Below are 18,111 nucleotides of genomic sequence, written 5' to 3' on the forward strand. Positions count from 1 at the left end.
TCATAAAGGGGGGCCGCATACTCGTATAAACCTTTTTGAAGCTGTTAATAAATTATTGCTTTTAAAATATACTCAAATTGTATTTTTGAACATCTTATTTATTTTATATAATAATTAAATTCACTATCAAATGTCATTAATGTTTTATTAATACTTAATTTAAAATTTAGTTTGACATTCACGAAGTGTCAAACTCAAATGTAAATAACCTATTATGCTTTGCTAAACAAATCGAGATTAAAAAATTAGCCTACTTAATAGCAACGATTTCAGCTGGACGTGTAGTGTGTCGGAAGAAAATAACCCGATTGTGACGTCACATTTTAGCGACGGTTAGAAATATCGAAATACCGTTTTCAGATTTGGATTCAGAAGAAAAAACTACCTAAGAATCCATCGATAAATCTGATCTGAGTATTGCAGGAGCGGCAACGCAATAACACACAGACTTCTGCGAATTTATAAACGAAATGTTTTCGTTGAAAATGAAAAAAAAGTTGTTAATCGAGACCTTCCTCTGGAGCTAAGAATAAGAGCCTTAAGATGCCACGTGTTTTCGACTTTGTTGTATGGAATGGAAAGCTATACACTAAAAGTAGACAACATAAAGAAGTTGGAAGCATTTGAGATGTGGTGCTACAGAAGGATTTTGAAAATACCATGGATCCAAAGAGTTACGAATGCAGAAGTGTTATGAAGGTTACAAAAGGTTTGTGAGGTGATAAAGAACATCAAAACAAGAAAACTGGAATATTTGGGTCACATTACTGGAGGTGCGAAATATGAGATATTAAGGCTCATAATGCAGGGCAAAATTAAGGGGAAAAGATCCATAGGTAGAAGAAGAATTTCCTGGCTGAGAAACTTAAGAGAGTGGTATAGTTGTAGCTCAGTAGATCTTTTCAGAGCAGCCGCCAATAAGGTACGGATAGCTGTGATGATAGCTAACCTCCGATAGGAAAAGGAACTACAAAATGAAAAAGTATAACAGCATAAAAATAATAGAACTCAAATAAAAATAATAGAACGGCAAAATAGTAGTAAAGAGATAATTTATTACTAAAATGACATGTTAAATTTATTAATCTAAGAATTTTGCTTAGTAAGACGGTTGGTTTTCGTTACGATTCAGAGCAGACCACAGGCCTCTTGGTCTTCTTCTTCTTAAAGTTCCGCTCCTATCGGAGATTGGAAATCATTCTGGCAATTATAATTTTGTTGGTTACGCGCCGGAATAGTTCAATTGAGCTGCATCCAAACCATTCACGGAGATTGCGTAGCCACGAGATTTTACGTTTTCCTACGCTTCTTCTGCCTTTGATTTTGCCCTGCATTATATTCCGTAGTAGTTCGTATTTTTCACCTCTCATGATGTGCCCAAGTATTCCAACTTCCTGATTTTTATGGAATTTAAAACTTCGCATTGTTTTCCTAGTTGTTCGAGCACTTGTGCGTTTGTTTTACGATCTGTCCATGATATTTTCAGAATACGTCTATAACACCACATTTCGAATGCTTCCAGGTTTTTAATGTTGGATTGTTTTAGTGTCCATGCCTCAACCCCATACAAAAGGGTGGAGAAAATATAACAGCGAAGCATTCTTATCCGGAGCGTTATATTGATATTGCGATTACAGAAAAGTTTCCTCATTCTGTTAAAAATGGATCGTGCAATTTCAATGCGGCCTTTTATTTCTTTTGTCTGATCAGTATCTTCTATGATCCATGCTCCAAGGTATTTGTACGAAGATATTTGCTCAATTTCTGTATTATCCAGTACTAGTCTAGCTCTGATGTTTTGTGCTTTTGTAAATACCATAAACTTGGTTTTCTTCAAATTTATTTTTAGTCCATAATCGTTTCAATGTATATTTAGTTGTTGAGCAAGGTGTTGCAATTCTTCCAGTGTTCCCGCTAGAAGTACGGTATCGTCAGCATATCTTATATTATTAAGTGGCTCACCGTTTATTATTAGGCCCTCATTGACTTCGGCCAACGCTAATTCTGAGATGGCTTCACTATATAAATTAAATAACAATGGTGATAAAACACACCCTTGGCGCACCCCACGGCGAATCTGGATATCCTCAGTCAGTACATTTGCAACTTTCACTTTTGCTGTTTGATTCCAATAGAAGTTACATATAATTCTAATGTCTCTACTGTCTATGTTTTTATTTAACAAAATTTCTTTGAGACGATTATGCTGCACTTTGTCAAATGCCTTCTCAAAATCAATGAAACAGGCATATACTTCCTGATTCATATCTAGACATCTCTGCGAAAGAACACTTACTGCAAACAGTGCGTCCCGTGTTCCCAGACCTTTCCTAAATCCCATTTGTGTATCACTTATGCCTTCGTCTAATTTCTTATGTATTCTATTGTGAATCACATTTAAAAAAAATTTCAAGACATGACTCATTAAGGCTATGGTGCGATGTTCATTGCACTCCTTTGCATTCGCTTTTTTGGGTAGCAATATAAATGTCGATTGGAGCCATTCTTTAGGTGTAATACCTGTTATATATATGGTGTTAAATAAATCCAAAAGAAGGTCAATAGATTCAGTATCCACAATTTTGAGTAATTCGATAGGAACTTCATCAGGCCCGGGATATTTACCACTTTTAGCTTGTTTCATTACATATTCGACTTCTTCTCGTATAATGTCAGGTCCCGTATCATCTTTAAATTCTTTTGGTGCTTCTGTTCTCTCTTTGTCTTCAAAAAGCTGTGCTATATATTGTGTCCATCTCTGCATTTTCTGGTTTATATCTGTCATAAGTGCACCACTTTCATCTCTCAGTTGCCTAGTTTGAAGTGTTTTTGTCACTCCTGTTAGTTCTCCAATTATTTTATGCATGTTAAAAAAAGTCATATTTTTTCTCAAATTCTTCCAGTTCTTGACACTGCTCATGTAACATTATCTCTTTAGCTTCTTTTATTTTCTTTTTAATTAATCTATGGGTTACATTATATTTAATTGGATTTTTTGTTTTGAATGATTTTCTTTCATTCATTAATAATATTATCCCTTCAGTCATCCAGTCTTTATGTTTTCTTTTCTTTGGTTTTAAGTTTTCACTCGCTGTTTTAATTACTGCTTGTTTTATATTTTCCCATTTCTGATCAATGTTATAGCTACTTTTATTCAGTTCTTGGGCAATATGTAAATTTTTAGTAAGAGTTTTTACAGTTTGTTCCTTTGTTTGTGGTTCCCTTAATCTCTTAACATCAATTCTACTTTGCGTAGGTTTTTTAATCAGCTTTAATTTAATTCGTACAGGCCTCTGTGAAGACCCCAAAAGGTGAAACGTACGTAATGGAATGGTGATTACTTCTGAAACGGAATGAAATATTAATTGTCTTTCATTTTCTCTTAGTTTTGCTCCTATCTGAGACCAAGGAATCAAGAGTCGATGGAATTTTACCTAGATTAATAGAAGGATTGTGGAACGGAATCTTAGATTCCCCCAGTCTGCTTTATTTATCGTTTGTTTACCTTAGAAGGCACGAATTTAGGTTTTCATCAGAATCTTGGTTCCAACGATAAAAGTTTCAGATTTTCTGATCTAATGGCTGTTGCAGCAACAGATCTTAAGCTTAAGATGTGCCTTAAGCTCAGCTTACGAAACATTCGTATTACACCATTGAGTCTTAGATCAATTTTTAGCTTAACATAATCGATTACCACGTGGATTGGATGGATAAAAATCGAAAATTATGGTGCAAAGTAAGTGAGACTTAAAGCGGCCCTTTCTATAAGCTGCGCTTGGCTAAGCTGAAGCTTAAGATTTATTGGTGCAACCAGGCATTAGACTTCCTATGGTTTTGCTTTACTTTACTCTATTTCACTGCATCTTATTTTAGGTTTGTACAGGATGACGACTGACTTAAAACAGAGGAACAAAGATTTAAAAGTACTGCTCAGTGTTGGTGGTAGTGGAGCCACTAATGAAACACTTTTCAGGGATCTTTCTAAAGATGACGACAAAATAAAAGCATTTTTATCTAGTGCCGCAAAAATAATGGAAACGTACAATTTTGATGGGTTGGACATCTTTTGGTTTTCCCCGGCAAAAGACGATAAGGTATTTACTATAAACTAGATACACTTAGATATTTTGCATGTGTTTATATTACATCCAGATTATTGATTATTTTGCAGTCTTCTATTTCTTCTTCTTCTGGTTCCTATCCGTTTCGGATATTTGAAAACATATTGACAATTACAACCTTGCTCGCTGAGGCTCGAAATAGTTCTGTTAAGATAATATTCTCCTTCTACCGGGTCCTCTCTTACCTCTGACTTTCGGACGGCTCCAAAACCGATATAGGTACAGGGGCTGGAATATATGGCTTAAAACCAAGGACGGAAGTCCGGGTATGTCTAGGGACATATGCGACCGTATTTCAAACCGAAGTAGCTGCTATACAAAGGTGCGCTATGGAACTAATCAGTCGGAATCTAGATAACGACTCCATCGTTATCTATTCGGATAGTCAAGCGGCTCTGAAGGCTCTCAGTTCGGTACAGGTCGATTCATGGCTGGTATGGAACTGTTTGAGTGTCCTCTCTCAGGTGGGAAGTCGAAACAGATTGACACTTGCCTGGGTGCCGGGACATAAGGGTTATCGTGGCAACGAGAAGGCCGATGAATTGGCCCGAGAAGGCGCATCTACGCCACTGGTTGGTCCGGAACCCGTCTTTGGAATCGCAAATACGATAAAAAGAGCAGCTATACAAAAATGGGCGCAACAGAGGTCTCTTGAATGGTGGAACAACTCCCCAGGACAGAGACAGGCCAAACAGTTCATCAAAGGACATTCGGCTAAATTTACAACAGACTTACTTTCGCGCAGTCGAAGCACTGTCAGAATGATAGTGGGTCTGCTGACTGGACACTGTAGACTCAATAGACACTTGAGTCTCATAGGCCTGACAGAAGAGGACACCTGTCGGTTCTGTCTGGAAGAAGAGGAAACCGCTCTACACGTTCTGTGTCATTGCGAAGGTCTCGCACGAGTGCGGTTTCTAGAACTCGGTGAGGAAAAACCGGAAGCACCAGGCTACATGAAAAGGCCACTATCAAGGCTGTTAAGTCTCATTAAGAGGACTAAGCTAGATGAAGTGCTTTAAAAGAAAGGGGAAACACAATAGATCTACTAAGGTCGCAGTGTATCAGGCTCTATTGGCCGCCCCATTTTCTACATTCTACATTCTACCTCTGACTTTATCTTGCAATATGGACTGCAGCAGTGAGTAACGGTGCTGATTTCTCATAACGTGTCCCAGATACTGCAATTTTGGCGTTTGATGGTCAAAATATCCGGTTCCTTCTTCATTCTTTCTAGAACTTGCTTGTTCGTGGTCCTTGCCACATCTCAAATGCTTCAAGTTTTTTAATAGTGGTGTCTGTAAGCGTCCACGCCTCCGCTCCGTACAATAATATAGAGAAACATAACTTCTCAAATGTCTCATTTTTGTACCTAGGGATTTTTTGCTGCTTTAACTTTTCTCTTTTCTGGGGTAGCTGTTCCTTCCTCTTCTTCGTCACTCATTTCTTTCCATCGTGTTTTCTTCATTTAAACCGTTTTCTCTCAAATCCTCTGCCACACAGTCCTTACAACTTCTCTTCAGTTTTCGTCTTCACCTTCTTTTCCTGGACATTTTCTACAGGTCCAGCTACAACGCCGTACGCCAAACGCTGGCCACAACACACTCTTCTATATCTTTCCTTTGAATTTCCTTTATCCGGTTTTTCAATCACAGAGTATCCCTCTAATTCGTTGCTAACTCGTATTGATTTCATAAAATTAAACACTTTATGAACCAGAAAGCACGAGCCATTATCTTTCACGCATTCGTATGTTTCATTGACATTTGAAAGGCATTCGACAAAGCTATATTTCAAAAATTTATTTAAATTGTAGGAATGGACCAGAATAAATAATTGACCAGAATAATAAAGATATCCATTATCACATACCTGGATAATAATTCAAAGTTCTTATAAAATAAAGGTTATTTATTTATTACTATAATCTTTAATACTTCATTTTCAATTAATCTCTACCATTATTTGTATGTTTAAGGCAAATTTTATTCATCTCTTGGAAACCATTAAACGTGATTTTGAGAAAAATGGATGGATATTAAGTATCACTGTTCATCCAGTAATTGAACAGCATGGTTACGACGCTAAAGAAATCAGCAGGTAAAGCATCCTTTAACTTAATTACAGTGAAATGGACTGAATGTTCGATTTTCAACCGCAGCATCGCATCGAACGAAATCGAAAAAATATATCGAAAAAAATCGAAAATATATCGATATATCGAAAAAATATGAAACTAATTAGTCTAGAAGCCAGGAGAGTAGAGTATGCACTTTTATGTCCCTTTGGCACCTTAACTTTTTTATGTTTTTTCTATACGTAGATTCGATTTTTCGTGGGTACTAGGCTGCAGGACCTTAAATAATTTGTTATTAACAATTTAATCGTTTTAACTATTAAATAAACTCACAGAAATTGTCAAGAAACGTAAAATATCTTATCTTGGACACATATTTACACATGACAGGTATAACTTCCTTCAACTTATTATGGAAGGGAAAATAGAAGGAAGACGCGGCCAGGTAGACGACAAATGACCTGGCTGCGCAACATCAAAGAATGGACAGGATTAGACTGTCAAAGTCTAATAAGAAGAGCCCAAAATAGAGAAAACTTTGCAGAAGTCATCGCCAACCTTCGCTAAAAAGACGGCACCCAAAGAAGAAGAAACTATCAAATAATTTAATGTAAAAATTGTTCTTTTAAAAAAATGAACAAAATGGCATTTGGTATGCTTCGATCCGATTGTTAGAAAAAGAGCTATAACAAATTTCGTGAAAAACAATTGCAAAATAGGCACTGAATGGGGCTTTTCCAAGTACTCAGCTTTGATGTGTGAAATTAACATTCTAAACCACCTCATTTTAAAGGTAATTTGTTGTTTTCACCCAATTTCGAAAAAATGTGAAAACTTTGAAATTATCCACGTCCGTCTTTCCGTCTGTCTGATTATACTAGGTAGAAAGACAAATGAGGTGTCAAATGAACGCTTACAATCCAAGGTTGGTATTAAAGGTGATAAACTTGACCTAGGCTGTCTGTCCGTCTGTCCATCCGACCGCGAATATAACTCATTCGTCATTATACCAGGTTACCAGGTAGAATGACAAATGCGGTGTCAATTAAAAGCTTATAATCCAAGGATGGTAGCATAGGTGGTAAATTTGACCTAGGCTGTCTGTCCGTCTGTCTGTCCGACTGCGAATATAACTCCTCATTATACCAGGTAATATGATAAATGAGGTGTCGAATGAAAGCTTATAACCCAAGGATGGTATTAAATAAAAAATTAATAAAACCGTATATCAATCGACGCAAAGTTACACGAATAGTTCAAATAGTCCTGTCGCCAGGGGGGGTACAACGGCTTCCTGTATTCAGATGGACTTACCCAAGTTTTTTTTATGTATTTTGACCTGTAGAACACGAATTTTTTGGGTAACAGTTGATCCGGATGTCGATAAGATTGTTATAAACCAAGAAGTTGAGGAATCACATAACAGCGATTTCTCGCAAAACAAAACATTTTTTTGTATTTTTTGGGCCATTTTAACCAAAAAATGTTCCTTCAATTTTTTTCGTAGGATGCATAGTTTTCGAGATAAACGCGGTTGAACTTTCAAAAAAACGAAAAATTGGAATTTTTGAACCCGAAAAACTTTTGATTAAAAAATAAAATAGCAATTCTGCTTACCGCATTTGAAAGTTCAAGTCAAATTATATCGGTTTTAATTATTGGTATGGCCAAAAATATATTATTTTATTGTATAAACACCTAGTGCTTGAGTGATGTTTCAATGATTTCTCATTTAAAATCGAACGAGTACGTAGAGGAGATAAAAGTGCAAGCGGGGCTATTTGTAAGTAGCATGCATTAAAACGCATGTATTAGGCAAGGGAAACAGTATGTGTTTATAGCTTCTTTTAACAATCAAAAAATAATTTTTTAGCAATGCAAATATTAAAAACAGATATAATTTGACTTAAACTTTTAAAGGCGGTAAGCAGGATTGCTATTTTATTTTTTGTTCAAACGTTATTCGGGTTCAAAAATTGCAATTTTTCCATTTTTTGAAAGTTCAACCGCGTTTATCTCGAAAACTATGCATCGTACGAAAATACTTGTAGGAACATTTTTTGGTTAGAATGACCTAAAAAATAGAAAAAAATGTTTTGTTTTGCGAGAAATCGCTGTTATGTAATTCCTCAACTTCTTTGTTTATAACAATCTTATCGACATCAGGATCAACTGTTACCCAAAAAATTCGTGTTCTACGGGTCAAAATACATAAAAAAAACTTGGGTAAGTCCATCTGAATTAAGAAGGCCGTTGTACCCCCCCTGGCGACAGGACTAAAATATCGACTTCCAAATCTACTTTCGATTACTCTGGGTGAAAACTTAGGACTTACGAAGTCAAATTACTTGTTTCAGCTTAAAAAACCATCAAAATTACTTTATATTTTTTAATAAAAAAGTTATAATAATTAAACATTAAAAATTTCACTAAAAACTTCAGAATTAATTTGTTTATAAGAGAATTCAACAAAATTACGTTATAAACTTTGAAAATCTACCCAATGGAAGTTATAGACAATCTCAAAACGAACATTTTAAGCTATGGTAATAGTTATTTATGATATAAGTGTTAAAAGTACACGTTTAAGGCACGCATGTGAAAGTTTGCAGAAAGAGAGATAGCGAGTTCTGCAATTTACATGAGTGCCTTAAAAATGTACTTTTTAACACGCATATCATACAATATTTTTTCTACAAACGTAATTACAGGACAATATCAACAAAAACTTTTACTTGAACTTGACTGACATTCCATTTTTATATTTTTTTGACATTACATCAAAATTGCCTATACGGTCAATACGAACTGCAGTGCCTTAAAAATATTTTAAAGCACTACACTAGTGCCTTAAAGTAGCATTTTTCATTTTTGACAAAGATATTATAAAACTTTAAATAACACGCTCTGAGGAGCAAGGTCAGCTCGCAGCCAATGAGGGCGCGCGTAACCGCGCGCTTAAATCAATTTTCAACGTATCACAAAATTTAATATGCAGGGAGTAACAAAGAGTGAGGTCATAAATTTAATCACATATTCTGTGACCAAAAATAGTTTCGATTGAACCTAACTTACATTAATAAAAATGTGCACATAAAAAAGGGGCGGAGGTAAATTCCTCACCAACCAGTAAAAACATATAATCCGACAGGTATTTTCCTCACCAAATTTAAGGGTTCCTATTAATCCGGTAGGTATTTTCCTCACCAACTCACTCAGGTAATAAAATAAAAATATAGATGTAATTTAAGAATGATTATTATGAAAGCATCCAAAATCTGAATAAAAGACATTAAATTCCTTACGTTAAAATAATAGTTTATAATATAGATAATAAGCAAAATGTATAAATTATTATTTAATATTTACTATTATACTAAGAGACACACTTTACAAAATCCGTACAAAATTCATTTGATTAGAATGATATTAATAAATGTTCTACAGTTATTTTTCAATTTCAGTTTAACTTCTTTATCTTTGATAGGTTTAGCAATATGCAAACTTTAAATTTGAACATACGTATATATCTGAAATTCTTTAATTTATTCTAAGAAGATATAATGGATGGATGCGTATTATAAAACGATGAACTAAAATGCTACTGAAAAGATTCGCAAGCATTCGTAGTACGAATAACAGAAGAATTTGCCTCTGCTCACAAATATGGGGAGAATATGGTATTTTCGTCTACATAAGTTTCAACTAAATAATCAACATATTATCTAAAATTTCATTTTCTGGTTTGCATGACATTAAATTAAACACAAAACAATCTGATACGTCTTCTGGTTTTATATACAGTGCTAGTCAAAAGTCCGTACCCCCCTAGTATCTTTTGAACGGTTATACCTATAATAGTGAAATTTGGAGGGAGGAAATAAACGGACGTAAGCTTCTTAACTAGTCATGACAGGTGACGTAATAGTGACAGATGACTTTACAGCGCCACTGTGACAGATAATTTTAAATGGGACCTTATGGCAAGTGATACCTCGTTTGAACGGTATTTAAAATACCTATTCATACTAATTTTTTTTTGGTTTAATTTGATTTTGATTTTGGTGAATAAATTAAATAAATATAATATTGTAGTTTCGAATTTAATTAATAAAAATTCAAATGTCCGCCTATGGATTTTTTTGTCAAAAAAGTTGACGTTTTTTAATTCTCTAGTAGTTTTTACGTCAACGTCAACCTGTTTGACAAGTAATCATAGGCGGAATTTTGAATTTTTATTAATTAAATGCGAAACTACAATTTTATATTTATTTCATTTGTACATTAAAATTAGCTTAAACTCAAACAAAATTAGTATGACTGAATAGGTATTTTCAATACCTTCCAAACGAGGTATCACTTGCCATAAGGTCCCATTTAAAATTATCGGTCGCAGTGGCCTTGTAACGTCATCTGTCACTATTACGTCACCTGTCATGACTAGTTAAGAAGCTTACGTCCGTTTATTTCCTCCCTCCAAATTTCACTATTATAGGTATAACCGTTCAAAAGATAAGAGGGGGGGTACGGACTTTTGACTAGCACTGTATAATATGTAAGGCCAAAAGTCTGTTTGAGTCACTTACTTCAGAATCATTTGGTATATTCTGATGTTAAATCAAGAGACTGAATTTTTCTATACCAAGCTTGGTGTAGATGAAATCTAGAACCATGTATTTCAATGTTCGGACACATTTGGATGATTGCATTATGTATAGCCTTTTCAAAATCTACAAAAATTTTACTAGGATTGATTGGTGGGAGGGGCGATCAAAAATCTTCAAAAATTGCGTTACGTAATACGTGAACGCCCCATTACGGTGCGTTACATAGGGGGGAGGGCGGGGTCAAAAATCTTTAAAAATTGCGTTACGTAATACTTGAACGCCCCCAAACTCAATTTTGAGAGCTTTAAAAATTTCTGATTTTAATAAATAAAAAAATTGTTGTAAGTTTCTATTTTTTGTCTGGCAGTAAACAGTATATCTAATAAAACTATAATGCCCATATACATAATGCCCATTACTTAACCCAAGACTAGTGAATAATTGCAAATAATATGTGGTACAGTAACAAATGTACCATACATACGAGAGGGGCAAAATTATGAAATAAATTAATTTTCTCTAAAATGGACGATTTTGGAGAAAAATGCCGAAACAGGTCGATTTTTATTTTTAAATTACAATTATTTGGCCTATATTTAATACTAGTGACGTCATCCATCTGAACGTGATCACGTAGTCGATAATTTTTTTAAATGGAAATAGGGGTCGTGTGGTAGCTCATTTGAAAGGATGTTTAATTTTCTATTCAGTAATATAAACATTAATATATTTATTTGTACAGGGTGGCCAAAAAAATAATTCTTGGATTAAATTAATTGACACAAAAAGAAGAATGCATTTAATTTATTTGACTTAAAATAATATTGCTCCCAGAGAATAGAAAAAAATGTTTATTTGGCAAATGACCATTGCTTTTCGCTTAAATTAAATGTTCGAATTGCCAAGAGGCAGGTGAGAGGCTGTTTGAGATTTAATTTAAGTGGAAAGAAATGTTTATTTGTAAAATAAACATTTTTTTCTACTTGCTACTCTGACAGCAGTACAATGCATTTTGAGTTAAATAAAGTACTTACGTACATTCTTCTTTCTGCGTCAATTAATTCAATTCAAAAATTATTTTTTTGGTCACCCTGTATAAATAATGATGTTAATGTTTATATTATTGAATAGAGAATTATTTTACCTTTCAAATGAGCTAACAAACGTGACTAGTATGAAAAAATATATGCCACAAAATTTTAATTTAAAAATAAAAACCAACCTGTTTAGGAATTTTTTTCCAAAATCGTCCATTTTAGAGAAAATGAATTTATTCCACAATTTTTACCCTCTCTGTAGTATAAAATTCAATGTGGCTAAAAGTCTTATATTTGTTTCACAACTAAATACAATTATCTTACTTTTAACACAGTTTATAAAGAGAAAATGTTCCCCCTTGGTTGTTTTTTGAGCACAGCTCTTCACAAATTCTTGAACCTCATCAATATTGGAAGGGGGTTGACCAGGCATCATTTTTCGTCGATAAATATATAAATATATTTTCTTATGTAACTGACATCAATCGTAGTAATTGTTTCAGTCAAATTACCTGCAAGCTCTTGGCGTATAATTTTTGCTGGTTTTTCAGTTAGATTCTCTTCGGATTCACGTTTACAAGAGTTAGAAACAATTTTTAGATATATCTTCTGACGATCTGGTTCATGATTATGGTGTAGGCTACTTCGAGATATTGTAAAATTTGCACCAATAGTAAACAATTTCGCACTACAAGTTGTTTTATTACACCTCCAGAACCCTTCTTCACTTCTTAAAACTTTCATTTTATAAAAAATAAAATTTTCAAATACCAGTAAAGGTTTACCGCAATTACTTTCTATTAAACATGCCATTTTTGTCAAAATTCCACTAAAAATAAAATACTATAATCAATTAACTAATTATTATTATAGGTACCTACTGTAATTTTATAGTAGATAAATAATTCCCTGAATACCTTTTAGTAAAATCTACCTGAAAGAACTATTTCGGTTTTGGTGAGGAAAATACCTGTGGGATTATGGCATACCCTTCCAAACGCAGGTAAAAAATTATTTTGGTGAGGAAAATACACCCGCCCTAAAAAAGGGACAACCCTTTGAAGTTACAAAATTAAATTCTATTTTTTGCCAATATATCGAAAATTATTACAGATTTTTGATTGAAAATGGACGGGCGGCATTCTTATGACAGGTACATATTAAAAAAAATAACAGTGCAATTTTTGCACACCATAAAAATGTTATGGGGATTTGTTCCTTAAACCCTCCCCCTTCAACCCCAAATATTTGTTTACGTTCCAATTAAATTATTACTATGGTTCTATTAGTTAAATACAATATGTTTAAAAAAATGCCTCTTAGTATTTTTCGATAAACCAGTTTTTATCGAAATATTTTGAACATTTATTTGTAAAATCCACATAATTGTAAATGATAAAGTAAGATTATAGAGACCTATTAATAATATGAAACTATTATATAATCTTATTTATCCATTTTCAAATATGGGATGGATTTTAAACATGTTCAAAATATCTCGATAAAAACTGGCTTATCAAAAAAGTACTAAGAGGCAAAAAAGTTTTAGAAACTTTGATTTTAACTAGTTAACTAGTAGTACCTACCACAGTAAATATTTAATTGGAACGTACACAAACATTTGGGGGTGTTTAAGGGAACAAAACACCATACATTTTTTATGATGTGTATACATTTTACTGTTACTTGTTTTAAGATATTCTTGCCATAAAAAAGCCACATATCCATTTTCAACAACAAATCTCGAATAGTTTTCAATATATTGGAAAAAATCAATTTTCATTTTGTATCTTCTAAGGGCGGTAATTTTTTTGTGTGAACATTTGTGCAAAGGTAAGTTAGGTTCAATCAAACAATTTTTGGTCCCAGAATATGTGATTAAATTTTTGGCCTGCCTGTTTTGCTACACCCTGTATATTACCAACTACACTGTTTTTCCTTTTGAAAAGGTCGATTGATTTATTACAACTTGACGTCATTTTTGTAGGATCGTAGATTGGGTGACTATTAAAACTTACGACTTCTATGGAAGCTGGAGCCTCTACACTGGAAATCATAATGCATTATATCCTTCTTCCAAAGAGAATGGCTGGGAGAAACAACGTTATAACCTTGATGCTGTTGCCAAAACTTGGCTTAAGGCAGGTCTCTACAAGAACAAGCTTGTCTTAGGTGTTGCATTTTCAGGAGTCGGATTCTCTTTGAAAGATAAATCGGAAACTGGTGTACACGCTCCAATAAATAAGGCTCCTTCATTTGGAGAAATAAGATACTATACGGTAAGCAAATGTATTTCCATAAAAATTATTTTCTTTGATGTTTACTTTTTAGCATTTAAATTTTCCTAAAGCTTAAAACTTTTGGTTAGCGCTGTTCTAAACCACCTCATCTTTTGAGTGTTCATATCATTAACTGACGTGTATTCAATCTAGTTAGAAAAATGTGTAACACTTCTGACGATAGCCCCTTTCTTTCTAGTATACATGGTGTTTCATTGGGAAAGTAACATACGTTAATTGTAGAAAGAGGAAACTTCGGCGGTCTCAAAAATATCATAGTTAATGAGTCTTACTTCATTAGAAACAAGAATACTACGTGTTTTACCTATTTTGCCATTTTTTTTATTTGGTTCATAACTTTTTAACCACACTGTATATTTCTATGATATTTGGCACCCAAATATTCTTTAAGGTGTACAATCAACTAATTTATTTACAATTGTAAAAGATCCAGGTCCGGATTAAAAAATATTGGAAAAATATTCTGACCCAAAAACAACACCCTGTACATTAAATTTTTTTAAAATATATTTTGCGTTTGAAAAGAAGATAAAACTAAATTTAGTGGTATACTTTTAATTTTCGGCAAAATGATTTTTCTGTTAAAATTTTGAATTTGAATTCTAAAATTATGAGAATTGCGAGAGCTCGAAGTAGAAAAAAAATTGAAATACGACTTACCACGTGTTAAACACACTGTTTATTTATTTTATATTTAACACCGAATGTTCTTTAAAGCGTTCAATGAATTAATTTATTTACAATTATAAAAAATACAGGGCCGGATTAAGACATAGTGGAAAAATGTTCCTACCCAAAAAACACCCTGTACATTATTTTTTTTTAAATGGATCTGCATTTGAAAATAGGATGAAAAACTAAATTTAGTGGTATACTTTATTTTCGACAAAATAATTTTTCTGATAATACCTATATTGAATTTGAATTCTGAAATTATGTGAATTGCGAGAGCTCGACGTAAAAAAATTAAAATGTGACTTAATTTTAATTAATACCATTATTTAATCTAAATGGGTTAAAATGTTAACATTTCAGCGATTTTTATTATGGCGACAAATTATTCATAACATACATTCACCCTTAATTAACGAATACATATTAAAGAATCCACAAAAATACCTACATAACTTTATGTACATAATCAACGAACTATCTCAAATATTAAAAAAAACAGAAAAATTTTTCTGAAAATAATTTATCCAAACTATATCTAGTAATTGTTCAAAATGGCCACCACCTTGTTAAAGGCAAACTCATGCTCTTTTGTTATTTGTCTGACTGACTTCCTAATCTCTTCAGGGTTATTCTTCATTTCTTGGAAGGCGTCTGGAATCCGGTCAAGAAGTTCTATTTATTTCCTCGTTATAAACTTTGGATTTTAGATATCCAAAAGTTATTTTTCAGCAAATTTTTTAATTTTTAAGGTAGTCTGTTGATTAAAATTATGTATTCTTTGTGGACTCTTTATTTATTATCCGTTAATTAAAGGTGAATATTTTTGTTATGAATTATTTGTCGCCATAATAAAAAAGTACTAAAATGTTAACATTTTACCAATTTAGATTAAATAATGGTATTAATTAAAATTAAGTCACATTTTAATTTTTTTTACTTCGAGCTTTCGCAATTCACATAATTTCAGAATTCAAATTCAAAATTTGGACAGAAAAATAATTTTACCGAAAATTAAAAGTATACCACTAAAGGACCCCGCACAAACCTTATGGAAAATAGGTCCCAGTGGATTTCGTTCATACCTTGGGAAAATACTCTTTGAAGTATCCTGATAAAAAGTTCTCATGGGCAAAACTCAATCGTATGAAGGATTTTCAAGATATAGAGGTCCAAACTCGGAAAATTATAAGATTTACGAATGCCGAAAACCCTCGAAACTCTAGAAGATGACGTCCGTTGAAGGTCAAGGTCAAAGTAAAGGTCACCATTGGATAGCCAGGAAAAAATCATAGACTACTAGTACTTTTCTTTGATCCAAACTTCTACATGTTGCCAAATAACCAGTAACTCACGGAATTGGAATACCCCGTAAATCTTATAATTTTCCGAGTTTGGGCCTCTATATCTTGAAAATCCTTCATACGATTGAGTTGTGCCCATGAGAACTTTTTATCAGGATGCTTCAAAGTGTATTTTCCCAAAGTATGAACGAAATCCACTGGGACCTATTTTCCATAAGGTTTGTGCGGGGTCCTATTTTTTCATCTTCTTTTCAAATGTAAAATCCATTTTAAAAGTATTTAATGTACAGGGTGTTTTTTTTGGGTGGGAACATTTTTCCAATATTTTTTAATCCGGCCCTGGATTTTTTATAATTGTAAATAAATTAATTGATTGAACATTTGTAGTGATATTCGGTGTTAAATATAAAATAAATATACAGTGTGTTTAACAAGTTGTAAGTCGTATTTCAATTTTTTTTCTACTTCGAGGTCGCGCAGTTTGCATAATTTCAGAATTTAAATTCAAAATTTGACCAGAAAAATCATTTTGCCGAAAATTCAAAGTATACCACTAAATTTAGTTTTTCATTTCCTTTTTAAATGCAAAATCTATTTTAAAAAAATTTAATGTACAGAGTGATTTTTTTGGGTCAGGATATTTTTCCAATATTTTTTAATCCGGACCTAGATTTTTTACAATTGCAAATAAATTAATTCTTTGTACACCTTAAAGAATATTTGCTTGCCAAATATCAAATAAATATAGTGTGGTTAAAAGTTATGAACCAAATAAAAAATGGCATAGGATATTATTGAAGTAATACCCATTAAGTACGGTATTTTTGAGACCGCCTAAGTGTCCTCTTTCCACAGTTAACGTATGTTATTTTCCCAATGAAACACCCTGTATATATAGTTTATCAGAAAGATAAAGAGGAATCACCTTAGTACGGGCTGCGTATGGAGCTCTATCAGACATCTTCAAGAACAACATGCAAAATTATCTAAAACAGAAGACGTTCGACAAACGTGTGCTTCCAATCGAGACTTAAGAGTGGCCCAAAGGAGAATGGAACGGTCACTACTTGGACTTATTTTCAGAGACAGGGTTATCTATATATAGTTCAGCTCAAAAGGCCTCAGGGGCCCAAAGCTTCAATGATTTTCTTCCATTTCTTTCTGTCTTGTGCTAGGTTTTTCCAATCTTGTACCCTCAGCGACTTCAGATATTCTTTTGCCGACTTCAACCATCTTCTTCGGAGGCGTCCTCTTTTTCTTTTTGTACCAGCCTCCGTGTTTATTGGTTCATTGGGAACTCCTCCTTCTTCCATTCTTACTATATGCCCGAGCCATCTTAATCTTTGAATTTTGGCGAGTGTTGTTATTTTTGGTTGTCCATATATTTGCATTATTTCTTTATTCGTTCTTCTTCGCCAGATATTCCCCTCATTTAGACCTCCGTGTATCCTTCTGAGGGTCTTTCGTTCCCATCTATCTAATTTTACTTCCATGTCTTTATTTAATGTCCAGGTCTCGCTAGCATAGAGTACTGTAGGTCGGATAACTGTTATATATATTCGTTTTTTTGCTTTTCTGGATATTATCTTTGACCTCAGTATCTTAGTTAGACTTCCAGCACTCTTACTACCTTTCGCCATTCTTTTTGCGATTTCTTGGTTCTCTTCGTTCCTATTTGTTAGTGTTACTCCCAAGTAATCGAATTGGCCGACCATTTCGAAGTTATATTCTTTATTTGGGCTTTGTATCTTAAAGGACTGTCCCAGATGATTTTCATTTCCCTTTATCACCATATATTTCGTTTTTTCCTCGTTTATTTCTAAACCATATTCCTTGGCTGTTCTGTCTAGTCTATTAAAGATGTCTCTTAATTCCGCAGGTCTCCTTGTTATTAAGGCAATATCATCTGCGTATGCTACAAATTGATGTCTGTGATGATATAATGTGCCTTTAATATAGATATTGCATTCTCGTAAAATCTTCTCTAAAATTA

At 33.3% G+C, this 18,111-nt stretch overlaps 1 protein-coding gene across 3 annotated transcripts in view; it reads left to right on the forward strand.

The window, feature by feature from the left end:
• LOC114338869 (uncharacterized) overlaps positions 1-18,111 on the forward strand; it is a 456,134-nt gene that overhangs the window by 424,304 nt on the left and 13,719 nt on the right. For all 3 annotated transcript variants that reach the window (XM_050649556.1, XM_050649555.1, XM_050649557.1), the window contains exons 12-14: positions 3,874-4,094; positions 6,100-6,221; positions 13,830-14,121. In XM_050649556.1, the coding sequence (XP_050505513.1) occupies positions 3,874-4,094; positions 6,100-6,221; positions 13,830-14,121 (635 nt within the window). The remainder of the gene's footprint in view (positions 1-3,873; positions 4,095-6,099; positions 6,222-13,829; positions 14,122-18,111) is intronic.

Source organism: Diabrotica virgifera, chromosome 4 (genome assembly GCF_917563875.1).
Source record: "Diabrotica virgifera virgifera chromosome 4, PGI_DIABVI_V3a".
In the NCBI taxonomy this organism is placed as follows: Eukaryota; Metazoa; Arthropoda; class Insecta; order Coleoptera; family Chrysomelidae; genus Diabrotica; species Diabrotica virgifera.